The sequence below is a fragment of the Metopolophium dirhodum genome, chromosome 2, assembly GCF_019925205.1.
Source record: "Metopolophium dirhodum isolate CAU chromosome 2, ASM1992520v1, whole genome shotgun sequence".
Taxonomy (NCBI): Eukaryota; Metazoa; Arthropoda; class Insecta; order Hemiptera; family Aphididae; genus Metopolophium; species Metopolophium dirhodum.
The window spans coordinates 859007-879460 of record NC_083561.1 but is presented as its reverse complement, the minus strand read 5'-3'; the positions used below and the strand labels follow the sequence as shown (position 1 = coordinate 879460).

At 34.7% G+C, this 20454-nt stretch overlaps 1 protein-coding gene across 2 annotated transcripts in view; it reads right to left on the bottom strand.

Annotated features, from left to right (window-relative positions):
• LOC132939308 (netrin receptor UNC5B) overlaps positions 1-20454 on the bottom strand; it is a 126507-nt gene that overhangs the window by 36467 nt on the left and 69586 nt on the right. For both annotated transcript variants that reach the window (XM_061006399.1, XM_061006400.1), the window contains exon 4: positions 18663-18941. In XM_061006399.1, the coding sequence (XP_060862382.1) occupies positions 18663-18941 (279 nt within the window). The remainder of the gene's footprint in view (positions 1-18662; positions 18942-20454) is intronic.

Here is a 20454-nt window from a genome sequence, read left to right as displayed (position 1 = left end):
CAACTATACAACACTCGCCGTGTAATATGCGCGGGTATCCAATAACGATAATATTATATTACATTTTATCTGTATATATATATTGTGTTTATAGGGCCGGTCTCTCGACGAGCGTGTACACGCGTATTATAATACATATAGTAATAATAATAATATATTATATGGAGGATACCAGCTATTACCTATCGCAGTCGAAACGATCGTCGTCGATCGCACGTAATGATATATCATTATCACCTATATAATAGCAGTGCTGCTTTTCGACACCGCGACCCAAATATTCGTCAGAAAATCCATCGCGACCCATGTGGTTAATAAGTTACAAAAAAAAAGGTAACCCACATGGTTCTAAAAAAGACTAGGTACATACCGGATCTATACATTTTATTTCCGTTGTGCCCGCGTGGCGATGCGGAAAAAACTGATTGGCATAGAATAGTCGGGAATATTCGGTAAGTAGTCGTATCGAGATAACGTTGCGATTACAACGGCGCGGCGTATACCGACAATACCAGTCGTACCAAACATAGTAGGAATATGGTATGACTATATACGGTTTCCGGAGATTTTTTGGGATTTATATAATACTTAAACACTTTATAGTTTATATATAGTTTAAAAATATAAACTTCTCGTGACCCACCAAAAGATAATATGGTTATGGGGACCCACTAGTGGATATATTATACAGAGCGTCCCGGAAGTTGTCGAAAATATTATAATATACGTGTGGTGTACAAGACGCGTTTTCAAAATCGCTACGTACCTATAGCATAATAATATTATGAACGTATTATAGTATTTGCAGGCGCGTTTCGCGAAGACAGCATCGCGTGAGGGTCGCGAGTCGCGACACTATCACGTACGGAGAATCAACAAGGCACCAGTGTTTGCTGTTACCGAGTTTTCGCCGATTTGCAGCGGAAAGTTCGCGGCGGCGACGGCGGAGGGAAAAAACTTCCGTCTCGTTAACGAGATTTTCAATAACGAAACTTTTCCCGCGCCCGCGACAAAAGACGTTTTTACCCGCAAACCACCCCACGTGCGCACACACCTGCGGCGGCGTGAATATATATATGCGTACAATAAAATATTACAATACGTAAACCGAAAATATATACAATATTATGCGTAGTGTACATATATATATATAAATGTGTATGTATGTGAAGGTGCAGTGTTCGGTGTAGTGCGACGGGTCGACCGACGAGGGTGCCGCCGAGTGGCAGGAAAGACGTCGGGATTTCGATTTGTACGTTCGAATTGCTTTTTTTTTTCTCGCCGGAAAGTCACGCGCAATGGCTACCCTCCCCGAGCACCGTCGGGCACATCTTTGGGACACGACACGACGCGAGAGTACGTGTAAACGTATATGGGAAAATGGAAACAAATGGAAATGGACTTTTTGCCGCAAACTTGCACATACCGGTGTCCAGCGTTACGGGTTAAATAATACTGCAGCTGCAGTATATATGTTGCGTCCGTGTTGTGGACAAAATATAACGATATTATTATATTATACAGTCGTTTCGTATAGTAATGGATGATCTCAGTATTTTAGTCCGACGAGCATTGATACAACGTCGTCATTTCAGATTAGGTATTGGTATGTTTTTTTGAAAAAGGAACAAATAAGACGTAGTCGGTCCCGAGTTTGGTACAATTTTTATATCACTGATTTAAAAAAAATATGTTTAACACCACTTACCTATATATTATCATATTCTACTATGTATACAAATTTTAAAGCATTGAATAATTAATTGTACTAATTATTATAATAATATACCAATGTTCATAATAATAATAACAATAATAGAAGGTACATAATATAATGTGATTTATATGAGGTCGATAAGTAAATCCTTATAGTAATAACTAATAAGTGAGGACGATCCCACCAAGTAGCAACGACCGGCCTTGCTGTAATTTAAATTAGATGCGGAAAATTTCCACATTGTCGTCTACCAGATGACGCCACTACGAGGTAATTTATTTTCAATTGCTTCGACAACACATATTTATAAATATGTAGGTATATAATTGGTGGTAAATGTAACGCCACCGATTAATTATTATTAGTTATATAAAATAATGTTATTTTCGTTTTAATAATATTGCAATAATTATAAATGCTATAATTTTGATATAATAATAATACTTTTTACTAGGAAACGTAATTAACTAATCAACGTAACTATAACATAATAAAATATATAATTATACCACGTGTGTAATGTGTTAAAATATTATGTGCATCATTTTTATGACGATATACATATTAGTATAAAATAATTTGACCAATTATTCGAGGGTTCCGTGTAAAATCGATGACTATTGTGACCGACAATTAAACCGGAGTACGTGGAATAGTTCAACGGCACAATATATACATTATAACATGTACACGATAAATACGTTATAATTGATTACCGACAAAAGTTCAGTGATAAACTAAAACATAATTGGAACAGTGCAGTGTGCGTACAGTGTAATTTGTACAGCATCACAATGAGGACCGTTTTTTTTTTTTCGTTGCCGTTTTCGAAGTATCTGAAAGTGGTACGCAAGAACACTGTTTAAAGAAACGAGTTTTAAATAAAAACATAATACGATTACGTTCGAATCTCGTTAACGTGCGCCGGAGTACGGCCTTTTCAATAGAGTGATTTCTACTTTGATGGTAAATACTATGTATCGATCGGGAGAAAAAAAAAACCACCATTATTTTCGAATTAAGTATATTACGTGCGGTGAAAAGGGTTCATGTGTGTGTGTATGGGACATTAGAAATACGCGAATACACACGCACACACACATGCGGTCATTGTATATTATACCACGTTTACCTTTGTCGCGTCGGCGCGCGTGTAACGACCACGACGACTGACGATGACGTTGCCAAAGCGATTAAAAAGCCGTCGTATAAGTATTGCAGCAGCACACCTATACCGTGAGGGGGGGGGAGGGTGCTACACATTCAAAAGAGTTTGATTGCCCATATTATTATGTGAGCGCGTTTCGTCGACAAATCCGATTTTAATAAGCTCGAGGACGACGACTTCAAAGTGTATATATAACACCTATATAATACAATATTATAATAATAGTAATAATAATAATAATAATAAATAGAAATAATAATACCTAATACTCAAAGTTGTTTTTTTCGATTACCTACCTACGTGTATATTATGCACACCGCACCAAAAACGGATACACGTAGGTATATAATATTATTGTTATTAATATAATATATAATATGTATTAAACTATGCACACTGCACACGCTTCGGCGTTTCTACGCTCGCGGTATATTGTTAGTTCCGGATCATTAGCCCAATAATAACAACGAGCGTGCAGTGTGCAGAGCGAGCCAGAGTGAAAAAGAGACCCTCGACGAGCCGCCCGCAGCATTTCGGATTCAGAGTGTTTATGAAAGGGACTCTCGTGTGCGATAATTGATTGCGACTGCGTGTGTGTATATACGTGTATAATAATATCGTGCGTGTAAAATTTACGATAGGTTTGTCCCTTTCGCCCATCCTCTTCCTCCTCCGATACGCCCGGAATCGGTTCTGCGTTTCGGTGGTTTTTTATTTTATATTTTCGTCCCGAAACGCTACCACCCACACGGCCCGGTACAACACGCGGCTTAATGACCGAGGACCCATCGTAAAAACGAATAGCGAAATTTATGTCGCGAGGGGTTGTGGTGGTCCGATATAATTATTCGCATTTAGAATATTATTATAATATATGTATATATTAATATCGCGGACGCAGCGCCACGCGTGACCCAATAGTTAAAATCCCGCATAGCACGGACAATAATATACGAGGATTATACTATATAGTATGGTACCTATATATAATCATACTGTATTATATATATTACGGTTTAAAAACGTTTAAATGAATTCCATTTCCATCGAGTATGGCCGATATAAAGGTAGGCGGTTTGAGAGAAATAATAGTCGATGACTAGCGATAGCATAATAATTCTTGAATATCTAGATAAAAAGTGCCCTACATAATATATAATTATAATAATATTTAGAAACCTATTGGCTATTATGCTACGTTAGGTTAGGCGGAATGCAAAAAACAACTTATACATTCTCCAATTCTTTCCGAGATTTTTAGCTACTTTTTGAATTAATGTAAGTATATGATATAAAATAAAAATAATAGCCTTTCATGGCGTTAACAACGAATTTAAATAACCTTGATTTGAAAAATATGAATTTTGCAATAGGTTTTTCCACTCTAGTGAATTTAATCATATTTAAAGTTATAATTTCCTGAGACTTATAACGATGTTTGTATTTAATAAATAAATCACATAATCTCTGCTTTCGTAAAATACGTGCTTAAATAAGTTATTTAAATAAGTTCATTATGCGGCTTGCAGTTCTATACTACGTCACTATGGGTTTAAGGGGGTAAAAAAGTTTTGATTGCCAAAATGTGCACTGAAAAACAATCCGTGAAAGAAGTTTGAAGGGTAAAGAATCCTTAATTTTACACCCCCTCTTCAACATTTTTTGGATGTGGATGACTACTGACTTATTAAAGCGATTTGGTCGTTTTCTAGAGAGAAGTTGTTGGGTGGGAATAATATTGCCATCTTTTAAAAGGATTATCAATAAGAAAAAAATACGAGACATAAATATATTTATGTAATTAATATAACTTTTATGTTATCCTTAAAATAAATTTTATCTGCTCAAATATGACTCTAAACGAAAATCAATAAACAATTTTAGTAAATACTGTGAGTGGATAATATATGTTTTTTTTATATACATGCAATATGAAACACTGGTATCTACTTAGTAGGAAAAATTATGTTAGTCAAATTTTTTTTACACTAGGTACTAAATATTATACAGATACAATTTTTTTAGCATATTTGATACTTTGAGTATATAATATATTAATTTATTTCCGTTTTATGGAATAAAAGCACCGTCTTATTTTTAATAATAATTATTAAAATGTTTTCGATCACCTGCAGACAATGCGATTTTGATCGTAATCATACTGATTAGCCTCGGGTTTTTTGTTTTTTTATGAAAATATGATTAAATTATCTTTTTATGGGATTGAATTTTTAAAATACAATAAACGGCCGAATTATACTTTAGGGCATTCTTATAGGACTATTTTGTGAAAATTCACAACAAGTTTTAAGAGAATGTTTAAAAGTTTTTACTAACGTTAAAGTATAATGTACCTATATATAAGGCATCTGGTATATTATATATTTTATTGAGAGGACAAATTTTTAAATGAAAACCAAAGCTACGCGAATTAAAGTATAATAAAACTCAAGAGTAACTTTGAAAACGAATGACATTAACAATTAACACCTTTTAAGGTTTTCATTTTATTTCAGGGAGTCACAACTATTTTGGCGTTCATAAATTATTCAACACGATTCTGGATAGTAATTTATACCGTTCATAATTTATCACCAATCGATTTTACCACAGACGGGTAAACGCAATTTATTCATTATTTTCTTTATTTTTTTATTTTAACGAACTAGAGAAGATGTACGCTTATTTTCTATAATAATAATAATAATAATTACAACTGCGGAAAATGGGAATCCACGTGACCCCGACGATCCTGCCGCCCCTCCCCTTCGAGCAGCGGACTCTTTCTTCTGCAGGCCAAGAAACTCACGCACGTTAACAATAGAAGAAAAAAAACGACAAACAACAATGGCCGGCCAATACGCGTATATATACAAACAATATATAAAACGTTATTATTATTATTGTAAAAATGTAAATGAACGGTTCTTTGCGTCCATACTTGTCCTTATATACCTACTTACAGAGATAGATACCTATATATTATAACGACCGTCGCCGGGAAGTAATTTCGTATTTAACAATATCTGTGCAGAGAAAGACAATTTCGTAAAGTTATATCTGGTGTTGTCACGACCCCTGCACCGGTAGTACTTTTTGGAAGAAGAAAAAATTGCTTTCTGGTTTTTTTTTTCGTCCGCTTCAAACGAACTTCGCCGCGGTACCGATAGAATGCAATAATGGCCGAAAATTTACCAAAAGAAAAAGCACCGTTGTCGAGTGTCTCGAGAATTTTAAGTACACACGCCACCGCCAAAGATATATAATTGCTTAGGGGACTGCATTCCAATTATCCAGGACTGATTGGAATTTAACCACTGCCGGGCAAACTTTTTACTATTACACGGCCGTGGGATCAAGCAATATATAATTTCGCGGGTTTCAGCGGAGTAGTTTTTATATTTTTTATTTTTCTCATGTTCAGCTGGTCTAACGTATTCGTGCAAAAAAAGAACATTGTTTTTCTACGAATTCAATTTCAAAACGTTGATTATTTTTGTATTATTAAAATTCCTCTTTTTATATATATTAAACGTTGAAGCTGCATAAGAACAATAAATACGATCTAGGTATCTGGTATACATGTATATTGTATATTGTTTATATATATAATGTGATATACCTACGCATATACGTGAGAATTTCATGATATGGAATCTTAATAATCTTATAGAATAAAATATCTAACATAAGCTCGTAGGAAAACTGATAAAGATAATTCTGCAGTAGTGCGGGCTGACTGAATAGAAAGATCTTCAAACACTTTACTATTATATATAGTATATATAATATTATAGAATATACCGATGAGGCGTCTCTCATATATTATAATATTAATATTATATTATTATAATCTTTCGAGATAAGCCACGAAGAGTTAGTAAAACATTATACAGGGAACTCTACTCGATTATACTTTGATGCATAAAAACTAACAAAAATATCATCTACTTAACAATTTACAGTAAAAATATGGTTTTAATTTTTTAAAAAAAGAAGTTTGTACCACCACAGGACTAATTAAATGGCATATGAAACATTTTAGAACCTGGAAAAAAGGTCTATTGAGAATAAATACGGAAAAATTCCAAAACTTATGGAATTCGAACCACTGAAGATTAAAATTAAAGAACAAAACAAGGTGAACGATAATAAGGTGAAACAACCTGTCAATTTTTCTTTCTGTGCCGTATACACGCGTCTCTATATTTTTATTTTGTGTTATTAGCGATGTTGATTTTCGATTATATTCTATATTAAAAACTACCACGCAACTTATATGCAAATGCAAATACGCGTTGAATTTAAGTATAATAATATATTGTTCCGGATAAATACATAGTAAATATCACAAGTATATTATATAATAATAGGTATATCTATATCGATTAGCTTAGCCTATTTCGTAAAAAAAGCTTTTACACCTAATCGTATATACCGCACGTATAACAACAAAGCGGCACACACCTGCTATTATATAAAAGAAAAAAACTGTTGTACGTTTTATCCATCGTTGACCCCGTCCTAGCTGGTTCAAACGAAGTACTGATAAGTTTATTTCTTAATGGCATATAGCGGGATTTATATAAATATAATATTATTACCACCAGCTCAATTCCGATCTATTCTCTCAATAAAATTCTCTCAATACAAAAATAAATAGTGTTCTGTGATGGTATTATTTTGCAGTTAACGTAATATAGGTATTAAATTATAATGTTAACAAAAAAAACTAACTGTTGAGGAAATTCGTCTTAAAAAAAAAAAAAAACAAATATGATGTTTTTGGAAATACCGTCTAGAACCTACAGCGTAATACAACATGCCAACAGTGATGTAAAAAAGTCAAATAAAGGTGCAATATGTAATCGGTAATTTTTGTGATAACAACGAGGCGTACTTCAGATGAAGGGCTGTAATATAATAAACCGATCGGATCGTTTGTTTTATTTTATATAGAGATGTCAACCCTTATATTATTTGTACAAAATGTGTTAGAAAGCAGGGTTTACATTTGGTATTAAATATTCATATACGAGTTCCTTGAATGGTAGCGGAAAATAAGTTTATGACTACAAAACTGACCATTAAATAAAATTGCTACCGCTGCAGCTGTATACATTTATATATAAAGATATAATTTTAAATATGATCCTCGGTCCGAAAAGAATATAACAGGAAATTAATAAATAAAATCTATTTCCTAAACAGAATAATATGCGTACCTATATAATATAGTATACAACATATACTACTGCTATAATGCAACTATCTATATATATATATATAGGTACTAAACAATGATGAAAATCATCCTTAAGGGATCAAATATATTATATTGTATAGAATAAGCAATAGTCGCTGGCAATTTTCTAATTGGGAAACCGCATTAGTATAATATCCTCGACGTCGGGAATTGTTTATGCCAGACGGCTGCAAGTTCGTGCAATCGAATCAAGGAGCCAACAGTATACATTTTAGTGTTGAATTCAAGGGAAAATAACGACTTTTTTTCGTACAAACCGTAAGTACAACCCATCATAATAATAAGGTCTCCGAGGGATACGTTATCAAACATGTCGACCGTCAAAATTGTATATAATATTTGATTCAAAATCTCAAATACGCACGCGGCGTTCTTGCTATATAAATGATGCGCGTATAATACACAATTGAATACGGCCGCCCTGAATCATTAATTCCGTCATAGTTGTAGTAGTCTTACGACAATAAGTTGTCGTCGACCCCGCCCAAAGTAGGTATAACGATACCTATACAGTATATTATAATATATTATTATGCGTTGTAAGTGTTTCAACGACGAATTTCGGCGTTTGATAAACTGTTTTTGCCGGAGAAAGCGCGTCTATCGGTATATGGTTAATGCGCAATTGTGTTTAACCAATCCAACCCGCGGTACTTACTATATAATATATATGTATATTATACTGTATATAACCTAAGTATACATGATCGTTAATCGAGCATCCGTGGCGTATATACGAGTCGACCGGTGAGAATCCTTATCGGATATTCGGTCCATTAGTTTTATTATATATATATATATATATATATTATTACATACCTATATATTGTATACACTACGGCGTACACGTGGAATCGACCGGGTGGGTGTACAACTGTGGAGGGTAACATAGAGAGAGAGAGAGTATAGGGACATGGGATATAATATTATATTATATACTACGTGTGACTCTGCCATAAATCATTCACCGGATTCATTATACGTCACATCCTGCGCTTTTGTTCTAAAATCACGCGCATCCAACTTCGACAACACGACTTTTCGGGCTTTGTGCACAAAATGCATTCGAACGCCAATTTCAGAAACGCGAATAATAATTTAACTACCTCCGTTATTTTTCATATATTATTTCACCCGTTTTTCATTGTTTTTCCGTGGTGGTGAGATAAAAATTAATGAAAAAAATAACTCACAATAACAACAAAAAATTATGTACTTTGACGTAATAGGTGCAGTACACACGCAACTGTTGAATTAAAATAACAGCTTACTAAGCGTTGTGGCGTATAAACGAAATCGAAACACAAAACATTGAAATCGCATCAATGTTTTGTTTTGATTTCAATACGAATTAAAAAAATATGATCGTTATTAGTCACGTCAGTCAGCAGTATAATATATAAAATAAAATATGAAGGGTATGATAATATTATGTAGGTATCGGTTATTGTACCAAATGTGAATCGGTCGCATAAAATAACGAATAAAAAGCATAATGTTAGTAGTTAACGCGCGATTGTAACCGAAAACCAGGTAAGAACATAAAAATTGTTCAATCCACCAAACGTTTATAAATACCTAATTATATAGGTGCGGATATAATATCCGCAACTCGCAAGCACTTTTAAAGCACCTATAAAGTATAATAGCTGTCATGTGGATATTTTATTCGCAATATATGTTAAGTACCTACCTATGTTTTTTTTAAATTACGACCGTCCCGGTTAGATGATTTTTTATTTTTTTTTTCGTTAAAATTGTCACTTCATATTCGACCAATCCGACCGAAATACCGTACATACGTCTTGTCCGTGTGTTAATATTTCTTGTTTTTATCTTGGCGCGTGTCCCGCTCGCGACACTTTAGCAAGACGTGTCTTTCGATCATAAACAAACCTACGACGCACACAAACACTTGAATTTTGCTTCTCGTCGTGTCGCGCCGACAAATAATAATAAATCCAGAGATTTTCAATTACCACTGCCGCATATAAAAGTCACAACTCGGCGGACTTACACTCCGCCGCCGTCGTAGTCGGTGCGCATATATAACGGGCTAATTATTTCTGGCCTCGCCGCACGTAATTTACGGTCTCCCTCGCCCCTCGTCGCCAACGTCGCCACTTATCTCCCCTTTCACCCCCGCCATCCAAGTAACGGAGGCGGCAAAGGGGGTTTCAGTTAAATTCCTCGCGGATTTTTTTACGCGCTCGTATACAACGTCAACCGCGTGTAACTCTGTATACAATTCTACTCTTATATAGGAAAAAAACAAATCACCATTATAATATTATTATATACATAGGTGCACGGCTAAGACAATATCAGCCAATCGTATTAAACAATATAATATATTATAAAGGTAGGTAGGTATAGTGCCTATTATATACATTATACTGTGTTTATTTATATTATTTTGCTTTTTCATTTTCCCGCCGCGCACGCCTATCCGCCGCAAAAGTATCGGTCGAAGCGCTTCGTTTTTTTAAAGACAAGTATATATACCTACATTATACTGAGTTAACCGATGCCGCTCTATAATAATAATAATAATAATAATAATAATAATAACGATGGCGGGTGTGCCGCAAAAAAATACATTATCTTAAGCCGTCGTTTAAACGTTGTTATTATATGACGCACAACCTTTTTAAGTTTTTAATAGCAATAATTTTGGTTTTACATCACAAATTGTGTACGAAAAAAATCGAAGCCCCATAAATCACCCGCTTCTTATTCGCATTCGAAAAGCGGGTTTAGTAAAAAAAAAAACACTGTTATTCCCGGCAACATAAATTAATATGCGGTTTGAAAATATTATGCATTCCAGTTTATACTATATCCGAAAACGTAGTTATTGTTATTATTAATCTTTTGTTTTACCTATAGTGAAAAATGTATAGAAACTTGATGGTTTTTGTTTTGATTTCGACGCGGGGTTGAACTAGAATACTTAATTTTACTGTCAAATAATTTTAAAATAATATTTATATTCAAGGATATCATCCCACCTACATTTCACCAACTAAATATCAATACAACGTGATTTATTTAAAATTCCGTTGTCGATTTTCAAATTTCATGCGATTTATTTTAATAATGTGCGCCTAGGTACCTATAATAATAATAATACACATCATTTGCCTGGCGTATATAATGTAAATCGAATCGAGTAATAATTATAGGCACTTACGACAAAATGTTATCGCCTTCGGAGCGCATGAATATAGCAGCCGCAGCAGCAGAGCAATATATACACAAAGCAATCACGATGTTTTCAAGAGCCATTTTGTGTTTCATTATATTATATTGAAAAAAACCATTTAAATACGGGTTTTATCCTTTTATATCGTCGTCGTATAATAATTCTTGTATTAAAAAAAAAAAAAAAACTTTAGATAATTTTCGGGTATTGATGAGTTTCACTAAACGATATCCGACCTACGCGTCGGAACTGGTTCCCGCGATATCATGCGATTAGACAGGTATAGGTAGGTGCGCGTTAATAATTGAAAACAATACAATACAACGCTTTCGTTCGATATAAAGGAGTTACAAATAAATAAACGTGTGCACGCCGCACACGATCGACGGAATATTGAAAATTAACGATGACTGCAAACTACTACGTATTATATTATAATTTATATTTACATTTTACACGTCAACCGCAGACCTATGTGTGCTAACGTAAAATTGATTTTCACGATCGGGTTAGAATAATATTACATTACCTATACAGTAGGTACTAGTTATACATATAATAATACCGTATCGTAATAACGATCGACAGTTTCGTTACGCCGCGTACCTAAATATATCGAGGGCTATCATTTTTTTTTCAACAGCAAATTTGTCTTTGAAAATAATACGCATACCGGGTAACACATTTAACGTAAGACATTGAGTATTTTAAAAACTATAATTATTTTTGAAATTATTTGTTTTGCATAATTTTAAGTCGTTACAAAAAATTATGTTTCTATCGTTTTCAATTTTTAATATTTTTAATGACAAGTGCATTTTTAATTACTTTATTTCAAAAGCAGAATTCATCAATATATGAAAGTTAAATTTTGGACAAGAAAAGTTTAAGAGTTATTATAAGACATAATAAGTATTATAATAAGTATTACATACCACATACCCACATAACCACATATATAAGTATTATAAAGTTTTGATTAGTGGAGCGGAGTGGTACAAGGATACCTGCAAAATGCAGGTCCACTTCTCCGCTTATCAAAACTTTAAACACTTAAAAGTTATAGCTAATAAACTACTGGTCTGAAATTTTATTTTTATAGATCGAAATATTCCGGGATATATATATTCTGCTTTGCAATATAAAATCAAAAATGTATTCTATCAATCAAAACTGATTAAAAATAGTATAAAAATACAATTTTTTTCCAAAAATGTTGTTTTCTAACTACTTAGAAATGATGTAAGCAAAATAATTTAAAAAACTTTAGTGTTTTCTGAAACAATAATAAGTGTTCTACGTTAAATGGATCACCCCGTATATAATATACACTGAATACACAACGACCTCACGTGATGACAAATTTGAGTTAAAAATATAAAAAACAACAACACACAATACATGCAATAATAATAATAACAATACGAGACTCAAATGGCGTCTAACGAATACCCGAGGGCTGAGTCATATTTTAAATCACGGTAAAAAAAGAATAAAAGCGTAGTAATAGTAATAATAATAAATCTAACGAGATGTTGTTTTTATAAAAGGGCAAATATTAAATAGCAGACACAAAGTCCATTACACAGATTGGGACGGCCGCAGTAATGGACGTTACTAATTCCCGGCGTTCTATTTGATGTTTATTTTTTCGGTTCGAGTAAATGCGAAGAGGTTTATTACCTGTATATATATTATATATATAAATACAAAAAAAAAAATAAATAAAAAACAAAAAAAAAATACCTATCTGCCTAATAACATTTTAATCAAGACGGTTTTTTTCGCTCTCTTGATTACCTACCTATATACACATTCCCCACTGCAGCCTTTCGTTCTCTCACTTACAACACCCGCCTTAGTGCGTATATTCGATAAAACTGATGGATCGCGTATTCAAAAATGCCTGCACACAAAGGTCCGCATATTATATATCCGCGAGGAAAACGGCCATTTCCCGTACGCGTACACGAGCGCAGGCACTATCTATTACGTTATGTAAAATACTCTATCAATCACTTTCACGGGCCGGGAGAGAGAGAAAGAAAAAAAAACATTTAGGCGGGCACCACTATCGCCGTATATAATATATAAATATATATATATACGTACTTCTTGTACGTAGCTTAGTCGTCTCGGTTTGATTGAAAAACTCGGCTTTTGTCGGAGCGGCGCCCCTGTAATATTGCAGCTCGATAGCTGAGTGCGGAAAGGGTTAACGTTCATATTCAAACCGATGCTCGCACAGACGTATAATATATTATCTGAGACGAAGTACCCATAATCTATGTATATAATTTAGCCCACGGAACTATCAAATATACTTTAGGTCTATAATATATATATATAGAACAATGAGCTCGTGTTTGACGAAATGCTTACGCGTTCGGTTTATATGTATAATAATAATGCATGTACACGATATCATATAATATAATATATATATATACTGCGGAGGGGATATAAATCCCTTAAGTCGGACTTGATGAGTATACCTACCGACGAACGACGTCCAATATATAGTATATATACCGATGACAAATAGCCGCTGTAAAGGAATATTCATAAGCTCAGCTCTTTCTCCAATATTATACGCGCATGAAGTAGGTACTACCGAGATTTACAAGGGGGGGTTAAAATATATATATATATAATATATATGCGACGGTATCGTAGCACCACTACAGCGGGTGTTTCATTACCAACGATCCCCGCGGCGGCGGAGGCGTGTTGTCGGCGGCGAGAGATCGCGAGGTGTTGGGCGAAAAATAAAAGAAAAACGGGTGGAATATGACTTTATATATATATATATCGCTACTGCGCTCCGCCGACGATTTCCATTTGTTTTTATCATTCTATTTCATTAATTTCTGATGAATATTTATGTACAGCGCTGAGTTAATGAAATCCGCACCGCCACGGTATATATATACATACACGCGTATATATCCCGGCCGCCAAACCCGCGGTAACCAGTCGCGGTAATAGAGTCGTTTTTCCGCGAAAACGACTTTAACCCCTCCCACCAAGATTTACTCCGAAACAGTGGCCGGAAGAGTGTAGGTGCGGTGTAGTTGTCGTTGGTGGCGGTAGTGGTAGCTGGTTGTTTTAAGGGGGAACCGTGAAATACGACCGGGTAAAACGTTTGAATACAAATCGTCGTTGGTATATATCCTTGGCGAAACGTTTTATTTATAAGTATATAATATATATCACGTGCGTGGATGCGCGTGGGCGGGACCGAGGTAAAACTTCGTGTTGTATAATATGTAGGTTTAGAATAATTTTCTATGCACACTTAATGTTGTTTTTCGAATAAAATCCATTGAGAACGTTACGCAATTTTTTTATAGGCCATTATTTTAAAGGAGTGCCTAACTAGACCAGCGATCGCTAATGAGACTATAAACGAACAAATGATTTAACGAAGGAAAATAATATTCATTCAATTTTTTTTTCACGGGTTATCTTTAAAATATCATACCTAATGTTACTTAGAAATAACGTTCAAGTAAAATCATTTGTTTTCATTAGTCAATTTATGGTCACCATTAAATGTATGTTGAAAATCTATAGGCACAGTTGATTAAAAAAGAGAAAGAAAAAGATTAAAAATCGGGCATAAAAAAGAAAACGAACGAAAGCGTCGACAGGTGCAAACCTTCGAGAGTCGTATTATTGCATTTCGAATTAATAGTCAAAAACCATCATCGTAAAACCGTTATAGGAAACAAAAAAATATTATTTTATTTATACCTTTTCGAAGAACACATAAAGGGGCCTACCATACATAAAAATATTATACTTTTCATTTGATTTTTATGTTTATTTGTTTAATGTTTTTGTGATGACTATAATAATATAAAGTGCAGTAAATAACACCGTTTTCTAATCACGCGTACAAAACGTAATATAATATATCTATAATATTAGATGCATGTGTGCGTGTGTGTATACGTATAAATATATCGTATACAATGCGTTTCCAAGGATATAATGAAAATCATTAAATTAATTCAATCTTGATTCGAAATAAAACACTGTAAAAAATGATTGCAATAGTGTCAAGACGCGATATATTATTCACGAGTATGGTTTACGGGTCCATCAAAAAAAGGATATAAACTAACCCATATACCCACAACAGTGTGTAATACGCTCAAAATAATATTTTCGGAAAGGTAAAATATATAGGTACAGGCATTGTGGATCGGGATATTATCAAGATACACTTCATCTCGACCGCTCGTATAAATTAGAATAATACATTACTAAATAATAATGTTATATACTTGTTGTATTTATATAGTGGTAGGTATATTATAAGTTATATACCTACCTAGCTATGTCAAACGTTCGTGATGTTGGCCCACCTAAGAACCAGATTTTTTTTTAATTCATGCTTTTATTTTTAAAGTTATTTGAAAGTCTATTTTTAGAACGTGAAAGTCCAATCTTTCACCATAAAATCAAAAAAATATAAATTAAACCAACTTCACGCATAGCCCACTTTTTTAAACCCAGAACTTCGAAATCGGCCGTTTAAAATGAAATCTAGTGATTAGCTAGTACGTATTTGCAAGTCTCTTCATACGATTTTCAAGTCATGACTGTCATGAAGTGCATTCAGGTGGCGGCTATAAACTTTTGAACATGTGAAGTTAGCCCATTCATTCTGACTTACAACACAGTTTTTTAATCACGCTTACAAAATATATAATAATATATCAGCTATAATATCATCTAATGATGAGTGCGTGTGAATATAATATGTACATGTATACATAACTCATAACTTCATAAGTATATATTATGTACATATCGCGTGTAATGCGTTTATAGGAACAGTATATAATGATAAACAATTCAATTAATTCAATCTCGATTCGAAGTAAAAAATTGTAAAAAGAAAAATTCCAAGTTTCGAGACGCGTTATTATTCACGAGTTTGGTTTTATCAAAGAAACGAAATAACCTAACCCACAGCCGCGTGTAATACGCTGACAATAATATCTTCGGAAAGGAAACATATACGTAGCCACGCGCATTATGATGCTAATAATTGTAAACGGGCGGAGCGGAATATTATCAAGATACCCCTCATCTCGACCCCGCGTATATATAGTTTATTAGAATAATATATTATGAAATAATAATATGCGTGTTGTATTATAAATATATTATTAATATATTATATAGAGGTAGTATATCAACGGCTTTTCGTTTTCAACGCCGTTTTCTACGTCGTTGACCTCGAGAGTGGTTTTTAAAGTGTATACATACGAAATCTTTTATCTAGCTTGTGAATAATAAACGCCGAAACGCAATCCGAAACATTATATTATATTTCGTGCTGAGGAAAGCAGACGAGGTTTTTATTTTTTCGCTACTGCCGCCGTCGATAAACAACATCGACGACTGATCGAAAAATACTCTGTCTACTGCAGCTATACGACCAGGCTCACGTATAATAATAATAATAATAATATTATATAACATACGGCGACGGATTCATCCTAGAATATAATATAAATTCTAACGCGCATATACACACACGCACCGTCGTCGTCGTGACGGTGGATGTAAATTTATTATGACGGGCACACGATATTGGCGAAGCGTGTTTGCATAGAACGCGAAGAAGGGCTACCACTACTGTATTATAATACTGTGTAGTATATTATATATTTATATACACCATAATATATATTATTATCTACATATACACGACCTATATATTCGTTTTAAAACTATATATAATAATATGTATATATCATATTATATACACGTACGAAATGTGCGTGCACATAACGTCAATGTGCGCTCTTTTATTTTACGATCCGCCGCCGCCGCCGCCACTGGTCGCGAAGGAACGGCGGCGGACGGCGCCGGGAAAAAAAATTATAATAATAAAAAATAAATATCCAACGCACAAATGAGCGCGCAGAAGGGCAACAGGCCATAAACCGCTCCTCGGTAGTAGACGCGTTGCATTTCTTATATACGCACGTATATTATATATTGACGAGCGGAACACGAACGTCGATTTCAGCCGCGTTGTCGGAGACCCGGAGAAGTTAACGCGCGCGCGATAAAAACCGAAAAAAATCGCAGGTTTTTACTACCTATAAACTATATATAGGTATCGACGACCACACGCGAGCAGAGCGTCCCTCTCTACCGGAAAATGCGTTTTTGACTACTGGAAAATCGTCGAAACTCAAATCGGCCGTAATGCGTATAGCGTAATGCGTATACTCCGGCCCACGAGTGTCCATACTTTACGCTGCGCATCGGCACGTTGCCGAATAGTGGAAATGGCATCATGGTTGGAGAAAACAGACGTCGCGTATTGCTATATCGATGAGCGGTTTACGTATGATCTCTTACATCTACATCTATTAATAGTAATATATCAACGAAGTGAAGCGGAAAAGTAACAGTGAGCAAGTAATGGAAGCCAGAACCATTGATGCTTTTGCAATTTTTTTCCCTAAGAGAAATTTTTATCTAGTTGGTACTTGATGAAAATTAGGGAATTCCCAGTAATATATACCAGCGGGAAAATGTAATTTATATTTCCACCAACACCAGTTTTTAACAAAATCAATTTAGGTTTTTTTGTAAAGAATCGTCAGAAATAAATGACTGTTGGACTTTATAGTTTTACTAAATATTAATTATACTAGAATTGTTGGCATTTTTTAGACATGATAAAATTTTCAAAATATTTTGGTTTTTATTTTTAAAAGATTTACAAAAATTGCAAAATTGTTTCAATTTTAGTACCTATACCCAACAAAGCTGACATTTAAAGAAGTATAAGTAAGTTTTTACTATTGTGATTTTAAAATTTCAAAAACAGCTAGGCATATACTTATAAGATCTTGAATTTGAACTTTTTTGTAAATTGGAAAGATTTAATTAAAAAATATAAATTGTACGGAGCAAAATGCGCCAATTTTAAAAGTAAAAGTGCATGCTTATATTTAACAGGTTTTTAGTGCATTAAACTCACTTCCCTATTTCTGCAGCTAATAGTGATTAGGTTAGGTCGTAGGTACTTGCCATATAGGTAGAGGTACCTACCTTCTAGCTATTGGTATAAATCGATAACAGTATAGGCGCTTATTTATATGGCTACGTATATTTTGTGTGGTCCAAGTACTACATTGATAGGTATATACTTCAAAGTTTCAATACAATCTTTTAACGAGAACGATCTTGTTATACTTCCACGCCTAACCACGTGGCGTGGACGCATGTCATATATAATAGCATATAACACTTGCAAAAGAAAACTCACCGTAAACTGTGAGCAGCGCCGGGTCACTGAGCCTCTTGGCCGCCACGTTCTCGGCCACGCATGTGTAGTTGGCCGTGTCCTGCAGTCGGGCCTGGCCGATCAACAGGTTTCCCTCGCTGGACACGATCATGTTGTTGTCCGGTTCGATCGCCACGTTGTTCCGTAGCCAGTACACCCGGGGTGGTGGGACGCCGTCCGGTGGCAGGCATCGGAGCTCAACGTTTCGGTCCGTTTCCACACTCACCGAATACGGTACGGACGTGAACGGTTTCTTCAGGTCTGTAAAAAAAAAGCAAAAACAACCACGTTTAAGTTACGCTCAATATAATAATATAATTTTAGGTAGGTACACATAATAAATATCTAATATACAAAAATAAAACATTAATCTAAAAATGTGTGGCGCCACTAAAAACTCGACGCCCGGGGCTGCTACTGCCTCTCTCCCCCGCTATATAACACGGCGCCAAGTCATGGGATCCACATATTATTATTATACAATATTGTTTAGTTTAGGCGATTTCGTCCTGAATTCCATTACTCGCGTACATACACCGTCTATAATATCATATAATTTCGTATTATTATATATAATGTCATATCATACTCGCGTATTATATACAATGCTCATACGTGCACATATATAATATTTATGTGTAGGACAAATAACGGCGATGCGGAGACTATATATATATAAACATTATACTCTCCAGGCTATAATAACATTATGTATATATAGAAATCGGTCCAACGCATTAAACGAAAAACAACGAAATTCGATACAATGAAAACGTACGTGTATAATATTATATCGACGTCGAAATGCATTAACGATAGAGCCCTCCTCTCGAATATGTGTATATTATTATTATTTTTTTTTTTTTTTAGCGAAACTGCCCGCATTCATGTCACGGTGGCTGCAGTCGCGTTCGCCGTGTGTATAATTTACTCTGTTTATTTTGTTAGTCATACGGATTACACAAATATACGAAAGACATATGCGTGCTCCGTGCGGAGAAGTGCACGCGTATTCCGGGAGACAATCAATCAACGACGCAGCGTTTCCGAGGGAGCGGCGGCGGTATCCGTCGGCTGCTAGAGAGACCGCGGAATATATACATCGGCTCCGATTCACCGCACGAAACAAAACAAAAACGACCGTTTCCCGTTTCACTTCATACATACATATATATATATGCACTATATGTATTCGGGCGGGACGACCCATTAAGCCTATGCAAACATGCCTACACCGTATATTTAAGGAAGGATTTATACATATTATTTTCCCGAAACGACATATACACAAAACTCTGCACACACCATGTATATGCGAGTGTGTGTGTTTTAATGTAAATGTATGCCTGCTCCAAGGATATACGCTTCTGCAGCAAACGTGTAGATGCAGTGAAACGGGTCCGGCGGCGGCGTCGGAGCGAGGTATATATACCTATATAATATTATTATATATATTGTATTGGTAACCCTTATGTGTAGGTATATATACCTACTACACACTCTATATGTATAGTTTCGGTCGACCGCAATATGGTCGAGTCCAGTGGTGCACCTGCCTTTGGGGTCTTTGTTGTTGGATGAGTATATTATTGTTATTATCATACTGTGTATTTATAATATACATACTCTAATATACGAGTGCATACATAGGTATTTATATTATATAGGCGTAGAGTATACAATATACATATAGGACACGGACGACGACTGCGACGACGACGACGACGACGAACGGCATCGAACGATTTATATTGAAACCGTATTATTCTCGCGT